The 27,011-nt window shown below is 37.2% G+C and overlaps 1 protein-coding gene across 3 annotated transcripts in view; it reads left to right on the top strand.

Annotated features, from left to right (window-relative positions):
• LOC126248865 (cysteine--tRNA ligase, mitochondrial) overlaps positions 1-27,011 on the top strand; it is a 103,107-nt gene that overhangs the window by 5,710 nt on the left and 70,386 nt on the right. For 2 of the 3 annotated variants that reach the window (XM_049950305.1, XM_049950306.1), the window contains exon 2: positions 21,707-22,002. The exons of the other annotated variant lie outside the window; for it this stretch is intronic. In XM_049950305.1, the coding sequence (XP_049806262.1) occupies positions 21,707-22,002 (296 nt within the window). The remainder of the gene's footprint in view (positions 1-21,706; positions 22,003-27,011) is intronic. 3 annotated transcript variants of the gene reach the window in all.

Raw genomic sequence — 27,011 nt, 5'->3', positions numbered from 1 at the left:
TGTGTTTAGTGGTATTTGGGAAGTTTTGTTATGTCTTTTTTTTCGTCGTTTTGCGTGGTTTTGTGTGTGTGGGGGTGGGTGGGTGTCTAAATTTGTTTATATTTAGTTTGTCCCCACCCAAAAACCCCTATTTCCCGTGCTTGTCCCGTGCATGTGGCCAGGACTGATGCTATAAATAGCACACTGTTCTGTCTAGTGCATTCACTCGGTTTGAGTGAATAGCCACTGAGGCACTGCTTCTTACAATGATGCGTAAACGTTGTTTTCGTCGTCGCCGGCGAATGCTGGTTTACAAATCACTTGTCAATGTGGACGGCACTCTTGGTGCTTCGACATCTTCTGCGAAGGGTAAAAAGAATGAAATAAGAGGAGAAGGTAAAACTACTCAATTTGTTCTTATTCATGGACCTACTTTATTTTGTGGTGCGAGGTTTAATTTTACTTTAATGAAAGTTTCTTCTTCTTCCAGTTTGGGTAACGGTTGGCTAACTGTAGCTTTCGTTGCTTGTAACAATGCAGGAAGAGCCGGTTTGGAATCCTTTGAAACTCGGGAAATCTTAGCTTACCGTACTATACCTGTTTCTGAGATTATTATTGCTAGTGAGGGTTCCTACCTTTTACCGCACGGGAGTTTGTCTTTGTCTTGTCGTAGACGTTGTAAGATTCCAGCATTCACTTACGCTTTTTTGGGACGTGTGTGTGTGTGTGTGTGTGTGTTTTTCGATGTATTTTCGTCTTCATAATGTGTACGTAACGACTTTATATGCGCCATATTCGAATCGTGGTTTATGATCGTTTCCGCCATATTTGTGACGTCATTGGTCGAAGCAGACGGGCGGGATCGGACGCTTCCATATTTCCAGACCCTGTGCAGTGCACAGTATTCATGGATGGTTTTTCAATTTTATGCTCTTTTTCCAGCCTCCCAGTGACCTTACAGTAGTTGCAACTAATTCTTAAGAGGTTACAGAAGTAGACAGGCAATAGTAACTTACTAGTTTGGCCACACAAACCAAAGTCGGCCTTTAGCCTCACCAGTCAGCCTCCTCCATCTTTCTCAGTCCATGTATTCTTCTCCAGCTTGTCCCATCATACTCATATTTTCTCTGATCCTATCAGTCCTCTCCAGCAGTAGTCTTTCCCTCAGTCTGCTGCCTCTGATGTCTTCTTCCACCAACTGCCTGGTGATCTGGCCTTCTCAATGCATTATGTGCCCATACGCTAATCACAGAAATTTGTACAACTCTTGCAATTCACAGTTTTTCCTTTTTCTCCAGTGAACTCCACCCTTCGCTATTTCAAGAATATGTCTCAGAACAGCATCCTCAAATGCCAGTAGTTTTCTTTTTGTCTTTGTCTGTGGACAATACTGGTTTTAAATTTTCTACTGAAAAATCTGTGTGTGTTCTTTTTAACCATTCCAGAAGTGTTTTTAATATTTCAGAAATTGAAATGAGGGACATGATTTTTAAATTTTAATTTGTAGAGTTTTTTGGGCTTCATTTTATACAAAAACAAACTTGGTTGCAACACTTGAGACATCTGATAGCATGGCCTCTCAGAGCACTCAATATTTGAAAATATGTAATCCACGTAACATGGGGAGTGCACAGAACATGTTTACTTTAGATTTATAGAGTCTTTGTGTGATACTGCCTTGATTATGGTTGTACAGGGTATGACTCTGTGGCCCTGCTCTGCCATCGCACTTGAAGATTCTCACTTTAGTCACTGCAAGGAAATCAGGGTGGCCACAGGGACATTTAAGACCAGCCCTATTTCCAGCATCTGTGTGGAAGCCAGGGGACCACTGATGATGCAGCAAGTGTATAAAATCTATTCCATCCTGCAGTTACTGAGCAAAGAGGTGAACTGGTTAGCACACTGGACATGCATTCAGGAGGACAGTGCTTCAGATCCCCATCCAGCCTTTCAGAGTTAGGTTAACCTTTAGTAATCTGATCTTGTGCTCCACCTCTAATGACTGGGCTGTTGATGGGATGTTAAACTCTAATCTTCCTTCCTACTGCGATCACCTGTACACCATATCATTTCTGATCCACCAAAGAAGCCCAGTGTGGCAGCTTTTTAATAATTATGTGAGAATAATGAGGTCCTTTTGGAAAGATTTTCTATTTTCTCACATGCTGAGATTTCTCCAGCACTCTCCAAATAATTTGACAGATGTACCAAGCAGATAAAGTGCTACGGTGTGTGTCTGTGACCACAGAAAGGAAGTGGTATTCTGCTGGGTAACAGGACATGTCAGAATCCAGGGATATGAGGAAACTGACATTGCAACCAAGAAAGTATGTCAGGGACACACTGCAGAAATGTGTGTTGCCCACTTATGAGCCATTTCCTCGTTACTGAGCCAGGAAGTTATAAACCATTGTGAGACAGTGTGGCTGGAAGTGTCAGAAAATAAGCTGTGTTCTTTGAAACTAACTGTCCAGTCATGACAATCCTCCTTTCAGTCAGGAAGAAGGAATGAAGTTACATTGACCCATCGCTTTGTAGGTTGTAATCTTCTGACCTAAGGCTTCTTGCTCTTGTGAGAAGACCTGCCAGACTGTGGCAGTTGTGGAGTATGTACGTCAAAAAATTAAATTTTAACAGTATTTGTTTTGTACTTGAACAAGAGGGCAGCAGTAAATTGAAGTGGGAATCTACCCTCTATTCCAGCTGACAATGAGACAAATGTGGTATGCATTTTGAAATGTTGTGAGTTGTCTAAACTGTTAGGTTGGAGTTTAGTGTTGTTAAGAATCACTGGTGCATCCATTTTTTGCCTTTGTGTGTGTGTGTGTGTGTGTGTGTGTGTGTGTGTGTGTGTGTGTTTTTTATAACTCATTTTAATAACATTTGTCTCCCCCGACTTTAGTATGATGCTAAAGATCTTGATGTTGTGCGTCTAAAGAATCATCATCATCTTATTAGACGTTCACCCACATCATTTATCTTTAAAGTAGTGCTGTTTTGTCCCAGAGTCAGCATGGTTATTTTTCTTTGTTGTTTTATCTATTTATTTATTTATTTACTGAAGGTATAATTTGGTAGAAGTTCCAAGACTTGTGTGTTTTTTACTGCTATCAGTCCGTCATTTAAAACTACTTCCATTCCCAGGTCCAGAACTTCATTTTGTGCCACTGGACTTAAACGATACCAGTATCATTTGTTAATCAGTGCTTTATGCCAGTTTTTACTCTTTAGTATTGTCCACATTAAGTTGGACGTAAATGAAGACCACAAGCCAACCAGAAAGGAGCCTAGAGAATAGGTGTTATATAAAAATTAATAATAAAATAAATAAATGAAGACTGAGGTTGTGCAATGAAAGTAACTTTATTGTGGAACAGAATTAGAGCAGAAAAGATTAAAATTTATCATTCCATTGGCATTCTGATCATTATAAAAAGAGCACCCACTTGAAGTGAATGACAGAGGCTGAAGAAATTGGTTGTAACATTACTGAAAAAACCACTCAGGCACTTGGGGTGAAAGTTTTTAAGATAGCCATGGAAAATCTGTTTCAAATTTGCTGGTTGTGCATTTAAATCTTGTTCTTCCCAAACACGAGTCCATTGTTATGCCAACTGTGCCTCATAATTCAATAGTAGAAGAAGAAAAGGACAGAAGAAAGAATGCAGCAAATACCAACAAAAAGACTGGTGGAGTTCCAGTTTGGTCACAGCTGAAAGACAGTAGGTTTTGTTACAGGACTGTTCCGTAGTTACGCAGTCAAGAAATGGTGGCATGTGAGAGATAAGAGAGGTCCAGATTATACAGTACAAGCCATAAAGAAACCACCAAGCAAGGTATCACAGTGGTTAATAAATGGGCTCATATTCATGAGGAACAGGGTACAAATTGTTATGTGGCCATTCTGATTTAGGATTTCTGTTGTTACCTTAAGGCTCTTCGGACACGCCTATTACTAAAGACTTTTCATTGTGTTCCTTTCTCATTCACTCACTATCATAATTAACTATTTGGTATTCACTGCTGGATAAAGACCTCCTATAGACTTCTCCAACCATCTTCAATTAGGTTATTGCTTTGGTCACTTCTGATCAATTGGAATCCAGTAGAAAGCTTCCTGGTCCTTTTACTATCCACTCACCTAGTTACATGCCCGGCAAACATTACAGTCACAATTATGTCTTCCACCCCAGTCAATTTCCTGATCTATTTGCGTTTCCTGTTTCACACACTAACTCCAAATATGTGTTTCTTTATTGTTTGTGGAGCCACCCTTAATTTTTGAATGTTTTTTTCGTTAAAAATATATATGAATGGCAGGCAGCAAAGTAAAATTCGAACACAAACTCGGAAAGTTTCTCCTTGATGATTCCTTCTATCCTGTAGAAGAAAGTCTATTACTGTACTGTGTAAAACGTCATAGCTAGGACTTACTTACTCACAATATATGTATATCTTTTTTTTGTTTTTCTTTTTGAAAAAGAAAAGAAAACACATGAATGTAAAATGACTCATTCCGCATCATTAAGATCTGCCGTGCAAAATGATCCATGGAACATGAAACTAACTGTCTCAGTGTCATAAGTCAAAAGTTGTAATACACGGTGATTGTAAACTTACATTTGACACATATTGGAGTCCTAGTTTTGAAAATGTTGTTTGATTTACTGAGAGTACACCATTCCATTTTTACTCTTCTCTTTATTCCTTGTACTGTTCATCCAGTTGTCTTCAGCTGCCTCACATACCATATTAATACTCATCATTTATGTCTGTCACCTCACTGTTAATTTACAGAGTTTTATTTTTGATGTTTTGACTATATATTGTTTTCATCTTACTAAAATTGTTTTAAGGTCAGCTTTCAAACTCATTGAATTAAGTTATTTCATTAGTCATTTAAGGTAATCTGCACTATAGGTAAACACTCCAACAGTATCAGAAAATGAAGTTGTACCAAATATGTGCCACTAACAAATATTCCTTTTCCTTTTTCACATTTTAGGGTTCTGAAGATTTCCTTTGGCACTGCTAAGACTATGTCTGACATGGAATCTCCCTTTTCAATTCGTCATTGTTCTGATTTAATGTAGTAGAAGCTGTTGCATTAATATATGTTTGCTTCACATTCAACCAGTGCCACTTTTCTCAAGCACTATTAACTTAATTGAAATTGAGTCAAGAGTTTTCTCAACATTTACGAATCCCAGGCGAAGGTGCAATTCATACTAAATGCTCTAATTTTGTGTCTTCTTTCCATTTCTGTAATTGTTTATTGGTATTAGTTTGTCCTACCGTCCCCTCCCAAGAAGTGGACTAGCCCTTGCTTCGCATTGCTGATAATCTTCCCTGAATAGTCTCTCTGACACACTCCCTATCCCTCTTTCCTTAAGACCATATTTCACTAAGCTCTTCATCTTCCAGGTTAGTTACAGGCTGTCCATAGTTGAGGATACTGAAACTGGATATTTACACTACTGGCCATTAAAATTGCTACACCATGAAGATGACGTGCTACAGATGCGAAATTTAACTGACAGGAAGAAGATGCTGTGAAATGCAAATGATTAGCTTTTCAGAGCATTCACACAAGGTTAGTGCCCGTGGCGACACGTACAACGTGCTGACATGAGGAAAGTTTCCAACCGATTTCTCATACACAAACAGCAGTTGACCGGCGTTGCTTGGTGAAACGTTGTTGTGATGCCTCATGTAAAGAGGAGAAATGCATACCATCACGTTTCCGACTTTGATAAAGGTCGGATTGTAGCCTATCGCAATTGTGGTTTATGGTATCGTGACATTGCTGCTCGCGTTGGTCGAGATCCAATGATTGTTAGCAGAATATGGAATCGGTCAATTCAGGAGGGTAATATGGAACGCCGTGCTGGATCCCAACGGCCTCTTATCACTAGCAGTCAAGATGACAGGTATCTTATCCGCATGGCTGTAACGAATCATGCAGCCATGTCTCGATCCCTGAGTCAACAGATGGGGACGTTTGCAAGACAACAACCATCTGCACGAACGGTTCAACGACATTTGTAGTAGCATGGACTATCAGTTCGGAGACCATGGCTGTGGTTACCCTTGACGCTGCATCACAGACAGGAGCGCTTTCGGTGGTGTACTCAGTGACGAACCTAGGTGCACGAATGGCAAAATGTCATTTTTTTCGGATAAATCCAGGTTCTGTTTACAGCATCGTGATGGTCGCATCCGTGTTTGGTGACATCGCGGTGAACGCAAATTGGAGTTGTGTATTTGGCATCGCCATACTGGCGTATCATCCGGTGTGATGGTATGGGGTCCCATTGGTTACACGTCTCGGTCACCTCATGTTCACATTGAGGGCACTTTGAACAGTGGATGTTAAATTTCAGATGTGTTACGGCCTGTGACTCTACCCTTCATTCAATCTCTGTGAAACCCTACATTTCAGCAGGATAATGCACGACCACATGTTGCAGGTCCTGTACGGGCCTTTCTGGATACAGAAAATGTTCGACTGCTGCTCTGAGCAGCACATTCTCCATATCTTTAACCAATTAAAAACGTCTGGTCAATGGTGACCGAGCAACTGGCTCGTCACAATACGCCAGTCACTACTCTTGATGAACTGTGGTATCGTGTTGAAGCTGCATGCACAGCTGTACCTGTACACGCCATCCAAGCTCTGTTTGACTCAATGCCCAGGCGTATCAAGGCCGTTATTACGGCCAGAGGTGAGAGCTGATTTATGTTCTCTCAGAGTAGATCTGGTTATTTCTTTTTTACCCGCAGACAAGGGCAGTGCTACAATGGTGTTGGACACGTAGGATTACTTTCAGAAGCTACAGTGTTTACTGTCTGCTTCAGCACATCGTTGGATTGGTGCTGACCCTGCGAAAAGTGTTGAGAGAAACACTAATAAGCTCTTGAAGAAAAGTTCCTTGTTTCAGGAGATTATCAAAAATCCTAATTATTATTGTTGTGTCCCCCTTAGATTATATGGTCTTCCAAGATCCATTAGGGAGGTGTTCCTTGTAGGCCAAGTATGGGTAACATTGATGCTCTGACATATCATGTGACAGTTCACCTTGCTACTCTGTTAAGCTGACACCACCTATGATATAAGGCCTGCCAACAAATTTGTGACACCTTGCTTGGTGGCCCACATAAACTGATACATCATGAAGCCTGCTAATGCTCATTACTCCGTCACAAAATACTGCAAAGAAATCGTGATTGGAGTGCTTAATCACTTTGCTTGAATTCTTCATTTAACAGTGATAAATTGTACTTAATGACCCACCTTCCATTTGAACTTGGTTGTTTATATAAAAACAGGCCAGTAGCAAATTACTTAACAGAGATGCAGTTTTGTTTATTAATATGAAAGGTACTGATTATACCCTACAAGCTTATTCCCATGAAGTAACGAGTGCTCTCGACAAGGGATCTCAGACTGATTCCATATTCCTAGGTCTCCAGAAGGCTTTTGAGACCATTCCTCACAAGCGACTATTAATCAAATGGCGTGCATATGGAGTATCGTCTCAGTTGTGTGACTGGATTCGCGATTTCCTCTCAGTTCGTAGTGATAGACGGTAAATCATCGAGTAGAACAGAAGTGATATCTGGCATTTCGCAAGGTAATGTCATAGGCCCTCTGTTGTTCCTGGTTTACATAAATGATCTAGGTGATAATCTGAGCAGCCCCCTTAGATTGTTTGCAGATGATGCCATAATTTACCATTTACTAAAAATCATCAGAAGATCAATTCCAATTACAAAATAATCTGGAGAGAATTTCTGTATGGTGCAAAAAGTGGCAGTTGGCACAAAACAAAGAAAAGTGCAAGGACATCCACATGGGTACTAAAAGAAATCTGATAAATTTTGGGTATTCGATAAATCGCACAAATCTAAGGGCTGTCAATTCGACCAAATACCTAGGAATCACAACTACGAGCAACTTAAATTGTAAAGACCACATAGATAATATTGTGGGGAAGGTGAAACAAAGACTGCTCTTTGTTGGCAGGACACTTAGAAGATGCAGCAAACCCACTAAAGAGACAGCCCAAAATTACACTTGTCCATCCTCTGCTGGAATATTGCTGCACAGTGTGGGATCCTTACCAGGTAGGACTGACGGAGGACATCGAAAAAGTGCAGAGAAGGTCATCTCGTTTCATGTTATCGCACAACAGGGATGAGAGTGTCACTGATATGATACTCAAGTTGGGGTGTCAGTCACTGGAACAAAGGCAGTTTTCTTTGCGGCAAGGTCTTTTACGAAATTTCAATCACCAACTTTCTCTTTCAAATGTGAAAATATTTTGTTGACACCCACCTACGTAGGGAGAAATGATCATCATAATAAAATAAGAGAAATCAGAGCTCGAACGGAAAGATTTAGGTGTTTCTTTTTTCCCACACGCCATTCGAGAGTGGAATGGTAAAGAAGTACTATGAAACTGGTTCGATGAACCCTCTGCCAGGAACTTAAGTGTGAATTGCAGAGTAGCCATGTAGATGTACTAGCCATATTTTCGGAGAGGGGAAGAAAATATAAACACTGAAAAATTTCTTGTACAGCTAATTTCTCTGAGAGTCAGGATGCATTAATTACTTGAAATGTGCATCATAAATGCAGCAAATATTCAAAGGAACTCTTGACATTAAGTTATCTTGGGCTGTGCAGCTTGACATTGTAATTTTTTTGAGTACAAGAATGAGTATGTGGTAAACAGTGCTTATCAAGCATTCAAGCAAGTGTATGTCAAATAATGCCAACAAATCAAGAGTTTTGTTTCTACCATTTTCAGGAGATTGTACAGCACTTACACTTGATGTTGCACTTCTCACTGAGCACAGTATCATTCATTTAAAGAGTACAACGATTTTAATCTGGGCTCATCTGGAGGCTAGTGACAGGTAGCAAGCAATGAATGTTAAGTAGTTAAACAAAATATTGTCACACTATGCACGGAAAAATTCAGATCTTTGTTTCCCAGCATTTTCAAAACACTGTACAGCACTTATGTTTGATTTTACACTAATCACTGAGTACATTATGCACTTCATTGAAGAGTAAAAACATTTTGCAATTGGGCAATTCCATGTCAAATCAACAAGTGCTACAACCTGACCATCTCAGATTTTTTTGAAATTAAGTGTGCATATATTACTCATAAATCATGACACAAATTAATTTTTTCACATTTTTCTGACAAAAAGTTACCGAGTAATGGACCTTCAAAAATTGTAAAGATGACAAATTTTTGACTAGCGGAACAATGTTGTTTTCTTTACAACTCGTGCTCTAATTAAGCTAGAACAATAAAATTTACTACATTGGTAAGCTCTTTTAAAGAGCTTTTATATGATACCAATCACCGTTAGTTTAATGTATATATATACACAAATTGTTAAAAAAACAACATTGTTGAATTTACCAAATTTTGAAAAACTATTTTTAAAATTCTCAAAAAAATATATGTGAAAGATACACTTTACATCTACATATTCTGAAAGTTTCAACTTGGGATGAGCATGGGATCACTATCAAAAGCAATTTTACGTTAAGGGTGGTGCTTTAAAAGTTCATAAAAACTAATTTATTTTAGATATTAGGCCTACTTCTCACCAGCTGTATGTTGTTTTAAAATGTGGAAATTAAAAATAACTTATAATTGACAAAAGAACATATGTTTTATGCTTCTGTAATTAATAAATACAAAATGAAAACTTAAAATAAATAAATAAATAAAAAAAACACAGAAAGATGAATACCTGAGATCAGACGTAAATTCAGTTAGTAATTACTATTATTTACAAATAGGCGTCCTATTAGTGCACTTCTTCATACTTCGGACTAATCAGTCTGTTGCACATCAACATTTCTGCACTGGATAACTTATATGTTCACCCTGGAGCAGTTTGAGGGTTCACAATTGCCACTGCTTCCCTGCTGCTTGTGGAAAGAATGTCTGGATGACTCGGAAATGTAAAAGATGGTGACGGTCCATGTGGATGTAATAAACTAACTGAGATTTCATCCTTCTCCTGATTTTTTTCAAGTACACAGGTTAACCACCAGCGTCCATTATAATCACAAGCATCATATCCTTTTATGTCTTGGAACGGTATTGTATCACTATCAGAAACTGTCACCAGTTCAATTTTACTATCATCAGATTTTGAAACACTTTTGTTATTATTTTGTCCTTGCTAAAAGGAATAAAAGTGTGAAGTTTTTGTGTCCCTACAATTTTACAGCATTTCTCGAATCTCTCCATAAGTTTCATTTCTTCATTTTTGTGATCTTCTTTAGTAGCATACTTGAAGTTCATTCCTTCTATGTTATCCTTGGCAAACATATAAAGTTGTTTTGGTGTCATTATTTTATCACTGTATGGCTGTTGCAGACTTGCTCGAGCTGCAAGTCGTTTAACTGTTACACCAACACCATCACTAGCTCCCTTCCCATGCGAGGTGGCTGAAAAATGCCATTCAGCTTCAGTTTGGAAATCTTCATGATGGCACGGGTTGATAAAGTTCTTCCTATTTTTATAATGAGCTCCTGCTCTATCAGAGAAATAATATATTTTTCTTGGTTTTCTACCGAATTTAACAGTCAGGAAGTCCATCAACTGGAACAAATGCACAACAACAGTGTCATGTGTTAGGCACTCTGATATGATTACAAGACCTGTGTGCTCGAGTTTGTTCCCATCCTTGTAATAAGCAACAATGGAATGAATCGTTGCTTGCATGTTTGTCCAGTGATAGCCTTGAACTTCATCCTGGATGACAAAGGAGTAATTCTCAGAGAAGTCACAGATTGCTAAGACCTCGCCTTCTTTAAGTTCATTTCTCAGTCTCTTTTGGAAGGTTGATTGTTGACTAGCAACCATTGAATGTCGTGTAAGCGATTTTAATTTATCAAAAAAAAAAAAAAAATCAATAAAGTTGTCAGATGATTTTATGATTGTTTCTAGAGATGTGTGATCAACGGAAACCGATTGCTGATAAGTTATATTATCAATATCGTTAGCATTCAACAAATCTTGCAAATGTGTCTTAAATGTTTCTGGGCCAGGGCAGAATTTACATTCACCAAAATGACAAGCAGGTAATGACAGATTACATACAATTCTTGCAATGCAGTCTTTGTAAGTTTTTATTGTATTATCTTCATCCTTTGTCAGCTGAGGAATGTTACATCCAGTCAGCATGAGTTTGAAGTTTTGATGGGTAGTACACACACAGACACTATGTGTACCACTACTTCCAGCTAAAACACAATTTTTGGGACGTAGGTCTGCAAACTTCGAAAATCCAATGTGGAGCTCAGGATGGTTCTCTTTAAAGTTCGCATAAATTTCTTTCAAATTACTTAAAACTAGTCGTTTTTGTACTTGCAGTTTTTCTCCGTCATCTCTCACAAGCACATTTTTTTTTTTTTTTCCCAGGCATTCCCCTGCTTTTCTCATCAGAACAATAAAAGTTTCTAACAAAATCAGCAGTTGTTTGATCAAGAGTCTTTCCAGGTTTTGGGTTTGGTGAAGACAAAATTCCCTTGGCCTTCACCAAATCTTTTACTCTTCGAGCCATGTAATTTCTTACGTTAAATTCATCTTGAAGCTTCTTAACACTCCAGCTTTTAGGTAAAAAGGTAAGAATTTCCATCTGTTTACTTCGAGATGTACATGTACAAAATTTAACTTTTAGCTGTCTGATCATCTCAGATTCTGCATGATCATGTACCTCCTCTTCTTTTTCGGAAGGAAGCAATAATACATTTGTTTGAATTGTTGAAGTTAATTTAATAAGTTGATCCTTAGGATATTTTGCTTCACACAGTCGTTTCTTCTTAATTGGCGATTCATCAACGGACTGCAAAGAAACATTCAACCTTTCTAAGGCCTCACTTGCTGCAATGTCTTGTACGTCACTATCACATAAAACCTTTTCACTTTCTTGTTTCACCACAGAATGCATTAGATCATCATAATTTTCTGTGCTAGATGTATCACAAATTTCTACTCGTGCCATTTTTTTACGGCAGTTGTCACACACTTTTTGATTTAAAGTTAAGAAAGGTTTTCTTGCTATCATCCATTGTGAAACAGGCCATAAGTTTTTCTTGGCCCTTTTCATTAAATGGATTACAGCACAAAGCTAAAATTTTAGGCATTTTATATTTCTCAAGTGAACAAACTAATTTAAAAAAATGTTTTTGAAGTTGAATGCCCCAGCTTTCTATATTCAATACTACACAATATTACTTCTCTATTCCTTCACTTCCTGTAAAAAAATATTTCATTATGTTAATAGTATGCAAACATTAACTGGTTGTAGGCATACAAACTTATAGACTCTTGTGAGGTTTGTACAAAAGTACCTTGAAGCTAGATTAAAAACACATTTCAGAGTTAATCACATAATTTGACTACAGCTGCCTCACAACAAAAGAATGTGTGGGTCACTTTCAACAATAGGTGAAAATTGCTGACAATATTAACCAGAAATAAAATACTGAATAGATTGCAGATAGTAACACCAAAGAATCATTTTATATATAATCTTTAAAATAAGAGATAGCTTCCTTTTTTTTTCCCCCATGGTTTTACAGCTATTAATAAATAGTTAGCACTAAAGTTTAATAAGCAGTTATTCATTTCAAAAGTACAGTTTGTGGACCATGTAACAAAATCTAATACTGTATAATTTCATGTGTAGCAAAATAATAGAAATTCACCTATCTGACTGATTTTGGAGAATCGTGGTAAACATAAAATTGATTTGATAGTGATCCCATGCTCATCCCAAGTTGAAACTTTCAGAATTTGGTATGTAAAGTGTATCTTTCACATATATTTTTTTGAGAATTTTAAAAATAGAGTTTTTCAAAATTCGATAAATTCAACAATGTTGTTTTTACAAACTAATGATGTTTGGTATCATATAAAAGCTCTTTAAAAGAGCTTTCCAATGAAGTAAATTTTATTGTTCTAGCTTAATTAGAACACGAGTTATAAAGAAAACAACATTGTTGCATGAGTCAAAAATTTGTCATTTTTTCAATTTTTGAAAGTCCATTACTTGGTAACTTTTTATCAGAAAAATGTGAAAAAATTAATTTGTGGTACTATATATGAGTACTATAGGCATACTTAATTTCATTTAAATCCAAGAGGGTAAGGTCGAAAGCGATGGTTTCATTTGTTGATTTGACGTGGAACGACCCATTCAAGATATGTGGAAATATGCAAAAGGCAGTAATAATGCAATATAGACAAAGATAAAAATTAAAAATTATTTCAAGTTGTGACATAGTGTTTGAAGCTGCTTCTTATTAGAGCCTTGAAGAGGCTGTACAGAAGTTTCATTATTTTTCTTTTTGTAAAAATTATTCGGTACAATATTTACAGTGGTCTATATAATTTTCTTGTACATTTCTGGCACAATATGTCAAGTACAACAATTTGCTCACATCACATCATTATCCATAATTATTTTCAAAATGAGTTCAGCTGCTACTGCTCACTGATTCAACAGCTTCATGAAGACATGTGTTACCAGCAACCTTCGCAGAGTCAAATAACTGTGTGCAAAAAATGTCACAGGAAATTCGTATGGGAATTTAAAACTGCCTCTGTCCAATCATCTAATTAAATTTAACTGCTTATAAGTTGTTGTATACCTACCAAGAGTAAAAAAAAATCTGTGCACTCTGTACACTGAAGTTTCCTTATCAATGAGTGACAAAAGAAACTACCAATGTATGCTAAAACTGGATGATCAGATTCAACATTTTTTTTAATTACCATAAGTGATACTGAAATTAAAAAATAAGTCACTAACATCACACCCACTGCTCTTGGTATTTTCATCGCAGATATGCATCTCTACACTTCCTCAACTTCTTTTGTGGGTACACATTTACTTCTAAGTTACTCATGAGCCTTAACTTCTTTTCAGTTTCCAATAACTGCCTAAATGAGATACAACACTGATGTCCCAATAATTATCTATGAAGACCAACTTTTGCTTCCAGAGAACCAGTATGGAACTTGCTTGGCAATTTATAACATATGTTTAGTTCATTACTACAGTATTCAGTTACCTGCATTAATCCATAATTAGCCAAAATGTGAGTTTCTAGGGACAGTTGATACTATTCTCTGAGCTTAAACTTCTCCATTTGTCTAACCAAGTAATAAATGTGTCCAGGAAACCATAATACATGTCTTCTGCTTTATTGATGAGAGGCTTCTGCATTTCTTCATGTTGAATTCCCTTCAGAGGTGTTTCAACATTGACAATTCCCATACAGATCCTAATCAAATTTATAAATTTAGCTGTACCCTCCCAGTTCTCTGCACCATGAACTGATCACAACTCTACCAAGCTACTTTCAACATAATAACTGAACACTTGAGTAACCAGTTTAACATTTTGCTTTTCTGAAGAGGAACACCACACAGCTTTCACTGACGTTACATAACTGTATTTTAGCAGCTTTTGGCTTTCTGTATCATATACTTCCCTAATTGCAGCAAAAGATGCATATCTAACAGTATTAGGATTATCAAGTATTAACCAAATCTGGATATCAAAGTGTTTGTGTATGGTTCTTCAGATTTATCCAGCTCTTTCTTATGCACTTAAAAATATGAACAGTGTTGGGCAGAAAAAAACAGTGGTCTTTTACTATCTGTTGGAGATGGGCACACAAAAATGGCTTGTGGTCTTGTGGTGGATTTGCAGAATGTGTAACACATGTTCTATTGATGGGATTGTTATCTGCAACAAGTGAAAAAATTTGAAAGACAACAGCTTCTACACATACTGCTAATACCCTTACTACATGAAACAAGCTTTCTACATTCTGTTTCTTCACAGGCAATACATTTACCTTATTGAAAGGAAAAAGAATACCCTGAATCATGAATACATGTGCACTTTTTGCTATATTTATAGTATCCAAAGCCATTCCAGTAATATTTCCTGCTTTCGAATCTACATATGGCTTGTGTGAATCTCATCTCTTCTTCTGTCGAGTGACTTAATAAATTAGGATTACTTGGGTTCACATTTATATTGCAGCTAAGCTCCCATAATGAATTTGGATGAGGTTCAATGACAGAACCAGCTGATCATAAAAATGTGTAAACATGTGGAGAAAGACTAAACAATATAGAACAAAGAATCAAAATCTCTGGATAAAATTTATGATGAGCCTTCAATTGAAGAGACAGTGCAGTTTGTGACTTGAATGAAACAACCTTCTTCTTACCTTCTTTGACTGGTAACATTTCAAGAAGGGATAGTATAACTGGGATGTGTAAATCACTCTTTTGGCTACTAATTAAGTCTGTACATAACTTCAGTATATTTTCAGCTTCAGTTACATTGCCTATGGTCTTTCATAGTGTGTTGGCAACTGTCTCTACATCCTTCATATACAGTTTAACACTGAGGTTTCTGCGAACTGTTATATACAAATTATCATGGAGAGTTTTCTTAAAGCTAAAATACAGGAACAGTACATAATCTTTCTTCACAACTTTACTCCACAGTTCATTCACTGTAACATTTTCACTTTTTCTCACTATTCAGCATAATCTTGAAAATTATTTTTCTTTTCCCCCTTGTTTGCAGAAGCTCTTGCTATGCTTTCACATATAGCCACTTCCAGTCCCTGTCTTCTTTTCCTTGGGTGTTCTTGTTGAACATTTTGTCTTGAGCTCAAATAACTGGGATAGTTTGCTAATATACAAGGGATAGCAATTTCTTTAAACCGGGGTTCCCCGAAGGAAGTGTTAATATTCTTCCTGTTTTCCTGTCAATTGCAGTGCTTTGATGAATTAGATCACGCGAAATACAGTGTTCTTGATAAACCTGGAAAGAAAGAAAAAGAAAGTAATTTCAGAAATTTTTTTTAAAATCAAGTAATTGTACTTGCACGTTATCTGACTGTAAAGATTTCATATTTGCGAAAGCATGCAGTACACCTTTGATAGCAAAGCACTACGATTACCTTAAAAGTATTTTGTTATTCATGATGCAGAAAAAACTATTCATCAAACAGAACATTTTAGGACCAAAATTTAGGTATGCCAGAATTACATTTGTAATTACTGTAGGGAGTTTTCATTAAATAAGTTGTTTACAATGTCATATATAGTTGTGGGGTCCTGCCCACTCATCTATTACAGGGTGCCTAGAGGATGCTGCCTTTCTTGATAGCTATACAACAATTCAAGCAAATCACATTAATAGTTTTTATTACAATAAAGAAGATTGACAACACTTAACTTTGGATTTACAACGAGTTGTCGCAAGTGAGGGGCAACATGCAAAAAAGTCAGTGTCCTTCACTGTCTACAATGTCCATGCAAATAATGAGTATGGTTCACTAATAACAGCTCCACTAGTGTCCGTCTTCTAACTGTCCCGACGAGGCTGGCAGGAGTGGCACTTATATTCTCTTTGTATAGAGGCTGCTCCTGTCGTAGTGCAATCCTAGTCAGCAGGCTATTGGCTGTCATCATCTCACAGCCTTCTCTGCTCACGTGTTCATTTTCATGCTGTCACTTATCGATACGCTGGAACAATAGTCTTATGTACTGTAAAGTTGACACTTATTGAAACACACTAAATCTGAACTATAGAAGTCATTTGCACAACACTTTGAATGGAACTGTGCAGTGATAATGGAGCCTTTGGGGTTATGATTTATTGTTATGTACCACTCATATACAATGAAATTAACTTTGCTTTCTTGTTATAAATATAACTTCATAGTGATTACCACAGAATGTTCTGATGGATTGAAGTTCTCCTGTCAAATAGCGTGAGTCCACTTCTTCGTCAGTTTTGTGTTCTTTGAAAATTGAAACACAGATATTGTTTCCCCAGATCAGTAACTGTCAATACAGCCTTGTACACAACACTTATTCACAATAGTGTGATGGAAAGCAAGTATTTTCTGCTGGTGGAAGAGATGTATAGTAAGAACAACAGTTTCAGTAACTTACAGCTCAACAGCAATCCACTCACAGTAAAATACTATTTCCATATTACCAGTATACTCTTTAGCTGTGGGCTGTTTGACGTGATGTCATGATGATGTAGCAAAATTGTTGGCTGGCATTGTTTTCTCAGAGGTGTTGGTTGAGTCCACTGATAGGTCAGTGCGAGCGTCACATTAAGAACTTGGCAGATTTCTTATGTCGATTAGAGGGACTGTGTCTGAATGATTGTGATATTTCAGTACAAGACAGACGAATTATAGACACGGGCATGCTGTTGCACCTCAACTGACCCACTAAATCTTCTGATCTAAACCCCACAGAAAATGTGTGGAAGTATTTAGAACAGTGGGTGAAATCTAGCAGTCAGTATTCCATCATTTTGGTGGGTCTATGGGATCTAATCATCAGTGAGTGTCCTCAACTGGATATGGCGTACCTGAACAAACTTGTGCTCTCTCTTACTTCTGAAGTTGAGACCATTAACAAAGCTGCGTGGTATTGGTATAATGTCTTCTGAGGGTGATTTTTCTGGTGTTCTTAAATTTACACATAAATTTACAAGTAGTACTCGTTGTGTGTGTATCTACACACATGAACAAGTGTATCATTCTCCTTTCCAGTTTCATATTATACACATGCATATTAAGTAAATAAATAATCAGTACATTGTTAGGTCTGTTTGAGTAGTGATAAAGCCCATGTTTGGAAATGAAAAGTCATGAGATTGAATCCCTAGTTTTGACCTCTCATCTGTGTCAAAATTCACCAGGAACAACGTGTGATTCAGACTCCATGTAATACTGACCTATTACACTAATTAGAATTTCCACTTGTAACTGAAGTGTTTCTATTTTCCTCACTACTATTGTCTACTTCATTATTGTCCATATTTTATTCCAAATTAAATCTAAGTTGATTAATTAATTTCAAATTAATTTGTATTTAATTTACCACTGCTGCTCATTCCCTATAATTTCCTTTTTTTGTTTTCCTTGGAAACTGATTCAGCTCATTGAATAGTGTGTCCCTTTTCCACACTTTCCTTTAGCCAGTCAGTCATTCATCAAAGCCTGCAGATGATCATTAATAAATGTTGTAAACAATCCCAAATTTGATCATCCCTGAGAATACAGGCCATAGAGGCCCTTCCTGGCAGCAGTTACCAGTGAAACAGCCAACCCTGTGGGCAGCCGTGCTAGGACATACCCCAGAGCTGTTTTGTCACTCATCCAAATGTGCAATTAAAAACACTTAATTCTGATGAGTTTTATAGCATGTTCTACCACTGAATGCCTGTATTGTTATTATGTCACACGTGTCTTAAACTCAACTTCTCCTCAGATTCTGTTCATCCCTCGGGTTTTACCCTTCTAAAGGCTGAATGCATAGTTTATCAAGGCAGTGTTCAAGAGCTTATGTTTGCTCTGATTTAAAATCTAAAATATTAAGTACATGGGACACAAGTGTAAGAGAAATAGAAGTCTTTTGCTAAGTAAATACAGTGAATCAGACATTTTTAATCTCAGTCCTCAATAAATCACCCAAAATCAGTGTGGTTTCACCTTCCAATCAGTCTTGTGTCAGTGTGAACATGTTATCATTAAAGAGAAATTCTAATATATAGCTACATCTAAAATATTGCTCTGCAGCGAATTTAAGGAAACTGTTTTAGTCTAATGATGTGAGTATGATAGGTAAAATAGTCCCCCAACAACAAAACTGGCAATTTGAAGTCTGGGGTATGGAATATTAGGATCCTTTAATTTAGTATGTAAGTTAGAGAATTTAAAAAGAGAAATGGATAAGTTTAAGTTTGATATTGTGGGAATTAGTGAAGTGCAGTGGTGTGAAAAATAGGAATTCTGGGTCTTATGAATGCAGGGTTACCAACAGAAAATGATATAGTGGTAATACAGGAGTTGGTGCAATAAGGAATGCAAGTAAGCTACTATAACAGCATAGTGAATGCATTACCACAACAAAGACAGACACAAAGCCAGCACCCACCACAGTTGTCCAAGTACTCACGCCAATGCCTCGCAGATGCCAAAGAGACTGAAGAAATGTGTAATGAGATAACAGAAATTATTCAGATAGTGAAGGGAAATGAACATGCAATTGTGACAGAGGACTGGAATTCTGCAGTAGAAACAGGAAGAGAAGGGAAAATTGTAGGGGAAACAAATGTAAGGGAAAGTTGTCTGTTAGAATTTTGCTCAGTAAAAAATGTAATCATCACTAGCATGTGGTTTAAGAACCGTGAAAGAAGTTTTTACACGTGGAAGAGACCGAAAGACGCCAGGACGGTTTCAGACGGATTACGTAATGGTAAGACAAAAAGATTTCAGAACTAGATTTTTAACTTTGAAACATTTCCCGGGGTAGCTATGAACCCTGGCCATAATTTATCCAGCTTAAAACTGAAGAAATTGAGATAGTTATAAAACGAAGGTGATGGAACTTGGATAAATGGAAAAAACACTATTTGTGAGAAGTTTCAGTGGTAGCATTTGGCAGCGATTGACTGATACAGGGGAAAGGAATATGTTATAGAAGGTGAAGCGGTAGCTTTGAAAAACGAAATAGTACAGACATCAGAGGATCAAATAGTCAAAAAGACAAGAGCCAGGAGCCTTAGGTAACATGTGAGGTATTGAATTTAATTGAAAAAGTAAAGTATATAAAAATGCAGCAAATGAAGCACACAAAAATGGTGCAGATATCTAAAAACTGAGATTGATAGAAAGTGAAAATGGCAAAGTAGGAATGGCTAGAGGAGAAATGTAATGCTGTAGAAGAGTGTGTGACTGTGTGAAAGATAGCTGCATCCAATAGGAAAATATAAGATTTCTTTTGAGAAAAGAGAAGCATTTGTGTGAACATTCAGAGCTCAGATGGCAAGCTAACACCAAACGAAGACAGGAAGGCTGAAAGATGGAAGCAGTATATGGAATGGCTATACAAGGGAAGTGAACTTGATGACAGTCTTATACAAAGGGAAGAATCAAGATAAGGTGGGAGATATGATGCTGTGAGAAGAATTTGCCAGAGCACCAAAAGACCTGAGTTAAAAAAAAGGCCCCTGGAGTAGATGGCGTTCCTTCAGAATTATTGAGATCTTTGGGACAGGCAGACGTGAAAGAACTATTCTACATGGTGTAAAAGATATGAGACAGTCAAAGTACCCTCAGACTTCTAGAAGAATATACTGGTAATAATTCTGATTCCAAAGGAGGTAGGTGAGGACAGGCATGAATATTTTCACACTATCTGTTTAATAACTCATGGTTGTAAAATACTAACATGAAATATTGACTGATGAATGGAAAAATTGGTAGAAGTTGACCTTGGGGAAAATCAGTTTGGGTTCCAGAAACATGTAGGAACACACAGTGCAATACTGACCTTATGTCTTATCTTAGAAAATTAGTTAAAGAAAAGTAAACTTATGTTTATAGCATTTGTAGATTTAGAGAAAGCTTTTGGTAATGTTGACTAGAAAACACTCTTTGAAATTCTGAAGATAGCAGGGTAAAATGCAGGGCGCGAAAGGTTTTCTGCAACTTGTACAGAAACCAGACTATAGTTATAAGAGAAACAGTAGCTCAAAGGGGGGAGATACCAGGCTGTAATTTATCCCCAGTGTTAATCAATCTGTACATTGAGAAACCTGTGAAGGAAATCAAGGAGGAACTGAAATTTAGGGACTACCATTGACATTTTAATTCTATCAAAGATGGCAAAGAACTTGGAAGAGCAGTTGAACAGAATTTATAGCGTCATGAAAAGAGTTTTGAAGTGAACAATTATAAAAGTAAAAAGAGGATAACAGAATCCAGTAAAATTAAATTAGGTGATGCAGACCAAAATTACAATAGAAAATTAGACACCAAAGCAGTAGATGGGTTCTGCTATTTGGGCAGCAAAGTAAGTGATGAGGGCCAAAGTAGAGATATAAAATGTACACTGGCAGTAGAAAAAAGAAAAAAAAATTTTTTTGAAAATGAGAAATTTGTTAACATTTACTGTAAATCTAAATGTTAAAAAGACGTTCCTCAAGATATTTGAACACATTGTAGCCCTAGAGCATAGGAGCTTTTGAAATGGGGTGCTACAGGAGAGTGCCGAAGATTAGATGAGTAGATTGGATCTCTAATGAAGAATTAAAATATCAGATTGGGGAGAAAATAAATTTATGATGTGATTTAACTAACAGAAGGGATCATTTGGTAGGATACACCTTGATGAATCAAACAATCATCAATTTAGTAATTGAGGAATGTGTGGAGGGTAAAAATTGTACCCGAGAGGATGTTGTCATCATTAAACTGTACAGTAGAACTGCATGCCCCCAGAAAAAATAACAACTGTCATTTCCCCTTGCATGCAGCCATTCACAGTACCAACATAGCAAGGCAATGTTAACTAATGTCAGTCAATGATCCAGACTGTCACTCCTGCAGTTACTGAAAAGACTGCTGCCCCCTCTTCAGGAATCATATATTTGTCTGGCTCTCCACAGGTACCCTACTATTATGGTTACACCTATGGTATTCTGATCTGAATCATTGAGGCACTTGAGCCACCCAAACTAGGATTTAATTTACAGCTTACAGTTCTAACAATCCTGTGATTTTTATATTGTGCATAATTCCAGGCATTAAACACTTACTTTTTTTCTTTCTTTGCAGCTGTTACGTGAGGTTTGATATTGTACGAAGGATATTAGCCAATCACTTTGGAATGAACGTTGTTTTTGCTATGGGAATTACAGATGTGGATGACAAAATAATTAAGATGGCGCTCTCGCAAGGTGAAGACATTAAGACACTGACAAGGCACTATGAGAATGAGTTCTTTGAAGATATGACAAAGCTGAATGTTCAGAGGCCATCAATAACAGCACGTGTTACTGATTATATACCTCATATTATTGCATTTGTCGAGAATCTTTTAACAAAGAAGCATGGCTATATCACCAGTGATGGTAATTTATTTCCAAACAAAACATTAAGCACATATTTTTTATGAATAATGAAAGAAGTAAAGGTAACCATATGCCGTATGCTTGAGACATTTAACAGTGGACCAGTAGAGAAACTAGACTGAAAGTGTTACCATGCTTTCAGACATTTTTCTCATTTGAAGCTCACACACACACACACACACACACACACACACACACACACACACACACAAAAACAGAGTGTACAGGAGTGGGGGGATTCGAGAATCAAGGGATGTGTATTAAGGACATTTCTCATCTATGTAATTCAGAGAAATTGGTAATTAGGGGGTAGATAGGGAGATGAGACACTTCAGATGCCACAGGTTGTGATACAGCCGTTTAAGTCAAATCTCTTGCTCTTCCCAACTATTCCCTCACCCTAGTCTGGCTACAGTGCCAGGACAATGTCGTCAGCTGAGACAATATAGCAGTGCAATTTTCAGTGTTATTTATGTGCTTGCACGTGATGAAAGAGGTAGTGATTACCTTTACTCCTTCCATTATTTGTCTTCCACTTAGGTCTTTACAGTATAATTTTAATTTTTTGACACTGATTACATTAATAATAATTTTCGTAATTCATCTCCTGTTGAATTCCTACACAGTTTGTATTATAATAATTTGGTTTCTGTGAATGTATTCTAATACTTACTCTTACTTTAATATTTACTGTCCTTGAGGTGTACTAGTTAAACATGCTGTAACTAGTCCTTGAATGTATTTAAATTCTGTTGTCTTACAAAGGCAGGAGGTGGCCTGTAAACATGGCTGCACTATGCACTTTACAGTAGTTTACATTAGCATCTGACCTCTTAGCTGCCACTAGTTTTAAATAGGACACTGAAAAACTGTGGTATACTAACAGAATGTTGTTAATTATTGAAGGACAGTTTGGTGAAGAGCTGACTAGAGAAAGAATAACAACTTGCTGCTGCTTCCACTTCTGCTTATGCTAATAGCAGCGATGGTGATGATTTTATCCACATTACATAATGAGCATCACGACAATCCAGAACTTCATAATTATTTCCTGAAATCTACTTATGGCAGCAAATGTATCTTTCATTAACCAGTGACATATGATATCTTCATCGTGTTTTTGTATAGTACAAGTGACTGAAGTGAATGCTTGTTAGTGTATCATTTTGCATTATATTTACATTATAATAAGTAAATTTGGAAATTAAATGAGGAGCAGATAATGCTCCTTTTGGAAAACACTGCAAGTGTTGACACTCTTTGTATGCACATCTGATGCTCAAATCTTTCTGAATTGTGATTTAATTGAACAAGCATCTGTGAAGCACTGAACTCACCTTTGGAAGTGTGTGTGTTTCAAATCCCTACCAAGCCATTCTGATTATCTGTATTTTCCTTAAATCAACTAAGGCAAACTGTAGGGGTTGGTTTCTTTGGAAAGAATGCACTCCATTTTGTTATGATTAATCTTTAATAGCCTCTTTGTTAACTGAATGTTAAACTGTAATATTCCTTTGTTCTTCAACAATATCTTGTGTCCATCCTTCATCTTTAGAAATATTTTCTTATTGACACATCGTGTAAGTGAAAAACTTGCTGATTATAAAATTTGAGAAACCACCTTTCTTTGATTTTCAGCCAAACCCAGTGATGAAAAGTTTTCTACAACTCAAAAATCAAATTACAAATATTTTATTATGTTTGTAAAAGATGACATTTACTGTTATTTACTTCTGAAGAAACATTTGGTGTCAGATGCCCAAGCTGTAACAATATGCAGGCTTTTCCTCAGTGTTCGATCATGAAGCTGAGTCTTTTCTGCATTTTTAAAATTTTATTTTTTTCATGAAAAAAATAGTTGTTGTGACATAACACTGTCCCAAACTTAGACATGATCTGTGTCAACTTTACAACTTATTTTAAAATGTATTTACATGGACCTCACAAGAAAATAGTAATTAGTTAATGGTTCCATAATACCTATCTATTAGCATATTCAGAGATATAGTTTTTGGTGGAACCTAAACCAAAGTTGTAAATAATTTCATTTTGTATTCTGTGCTGTATAGAACCTCACACCCCGAACTCTGTCTTAAAAATTGGATAAAGCTGCACTATGCTTTGTTGGGTAATACACAAAAGCTTTATGGTGGAGGTAACTTAAGTAGTGGAATACATATTCTGTACCAAGCTGTTTTTCCAACAAATGAAGTTTGTACATGAATGCGTCAGTCTAACCATGCATGTAAATCATCAGTAGATCCTTGCTTTGGAGTGACACAGTAGATCCTTGCTTTGGAGTGACATGTGGGCTTTTAAGTTCCTTTTTTTATTTACAGTGTGACTCCTCAGATTGGAAAATTGCATCATATTGCATGATGATAATACGTACCACCATACTTAAACATCTCACTAAAAGCCTTTGAAATGGCAGTTATTGACATTATGGTGTCATACAAAATACCACAATTTACTTCATGTGCTCAGGATGCCTCAGGGGCAGACTATTCCACTCATCTGCCTGGGAGGTATGTTGTGAGTGCTCGTGGCTGAATGTCCCCCAGGGGGGACAGTTGGAGATAGTAAAGCAAAATGGGTATTTGTCTGTTTTTTTTAATAGCTTATTTTCCTGGGCATAGTCAGAACATTATATGACATCACAGATAAGTCAGTGATTACTAAACTTCCCCAGAGAGAGAGAGAGAGAGTCTGTTCAGTCTGAAGTAGTAGCAAAATTTGTCACTAGTACAATATAACCTAATGCAAATCATGTAGATAAGGCCAGAGTTCAAAGAACGGCCACTGGAAGATTTGCTGATCACTGTTGAGGTAAACAAGCATGACCTGCAGCAAAACTGATGAGTATATCATTTGTTGTCAGAAGTACGATATTTGAGGTCATTCCACATGATAGGTTGACCATATTGGGGCCAGTCTGTGGAGGTAGGACTGCCTAGTAGCTTGATGCCAGAGTTTGAAGTGCTACCCAGAGGGAGCAAGTTTTCAGACTTTCCAGAAGGCTGCCCAAATTTCTGATGGACCATGGAACAAAAGATAGCAAAAGTATAGTGAGATATAGAGAATAGATACAGTCTAAATTATTACGAAAGAAAATAGCGGAAAATCCTGGATGCAAGTCAAGAAATGGTATTGTGAAAGACAACCTCTGAAGTATTGAGTAGCATTCAGGCACATAATAAGGTGAAAGGTAGCATAGCTCAGGTATTAAAGTTTGCATTCTTCATCAGAATGCAATCACACACACACACACACACACACACACACACACACACGCACACGCACACGCTACAGCTGATTACATTTGGAAATATTTTTCTGTTTTTAAGTTCAACACCCTTTCAGTTATTTTTGTAATAGTCTTTCCTTTTTAATTATATGCTGCACAATTCCAAGATTTTCAAAGCTTTATTGCACAGTAGTCAGTTAATTTATCAGTTGCTCTGCAACATTTGTCATCTGATTTGTTCCTGTTTCCTTCCTCTTATTCTGTGTTTGCTACAACACAGCAGGATTAGTTGATGTTGAACAGTTGCCCATATATGATCTGCCTGTTATATTTTAAATCTGTAGCTGTATCTCTTTCTGGATGTTGCCTTGGTTGAACGAATTTCTTTGAGAAACCCCACTTTTTGTTCTCTTCTGTGGATAAAAAATTCAGAAAGGGGGGGGGGGGGGGTCGGGGCGTTGGCGCTTGGAGGGGTGGGGGCGATGGTTCAAATCCCTGTCCAGCTATCTGGTTTGCTTATATGCTTGTCATAGGTAGATTGACATCCACCCATCTGTATTTGCAACAGAGACAGTACAATATTGTTGCCTTTACATGATTGTATTTGCAACAGAGACATTACAATATTGTTGCCTTTACATGATTGATTTTGTTAACCAAATGTGCCTACAGGGGTATATATTATGGTTAGCACACTGGACTCGCATTCGGGAGGACGACGGTTCAATCCCGTCTCCGGCCATCCTGATTTAGGTTTTCCGTGATTTCCCTAAATCGCTTCAGGCAAATGCCGGGATGGTTCCTTTGAAAGGGCACGGCCGATTTCCTTCCCCATCCTTCCCTCACCCGAGCTTGCGCTCCGTCTCTAATGACCTCGTTGTCGACGGGACGTTAAACACTAATCTCCTCCTCCCCTCCTCCGGTATATATTATTAGGTCAGAAGACAAGTGAAGAATAACTTATTTCATTGGGTAACCCTGAACCCAGAAACATGTGAAAAACAGAATGAGGAATGCAGTAAAAATATCTCAATAATCAGTTGAACAATCACAAGAAGCAGGTCACACATAGTGCTACGTCCTTCACTGGCTGGGTAACACAATATCTGATTACGCACATCATATTCAGACCTCCAGTGAGGCAAACCTCCATCTGGGCCCTTGCCTCCATTGCTAATGCTTAAGACCAGTATGACACCCAGTGAAACACAACAAACACAAAGAAACGCAACACCCACCATTGCAGCTCTTATACCTGGGCTCTTACATGGTGACACCATCACCAAACGGCAACTCCCATGCATGATATAAAAACAGCAGGCATATATACCAAAAATAGTTCAGAGCTAACATGGAGACTTCAAACCCAGATGTTGCACTGGACTATATAAAACTACGGAGAGAGCTATGAATCAGAAAATTAAAGTCTAGGGACATATTACAAACCGCACAGAGACTTATCATAAGACTCATTCAAAGGTCTGATCAGAATGCTTCCTGTTGACTGAACAGACAGAATGATATTAAGGGTTGAAAACCTATCAACGGCTACACTAGAATTGTGTAATTTGCTATGAAGACCATGCACCAGAAGGTCTAAAGGCCTGAATTTAAATTTAGATCTACAATAATCTGATAAGATATGATGGTCATCTGTACTTCAGTCCAGCAAAAACTGGGAAAGAATGTTATGTGTATACCAAATAGTCATGAGAACCTTATAGTTAAATGCTCACAGGAAAATAATGTTTATTGCAGAAAT

This window comes from Schistocerca nitens, chromosome 3, assembly GCF_023898315.1.
Source record: "Schistocerca nitens isolate TAMUIC-IGC-003100 chromosome 3, iqSchNite1.1, whole genome shotgun sequence".
NCBI classification, from domain to species: Eukaryota; Metazoa; Arthropoda; class Insecta; order Orthoptera; family Acrididae; genus Schistocerca; species Schistocerca nitens.
The sequence above is the reverse complement of the archived record's forward strand: the minus strand, read 5'-3'. Positions and strand labels throughout refer to the sequence as shown.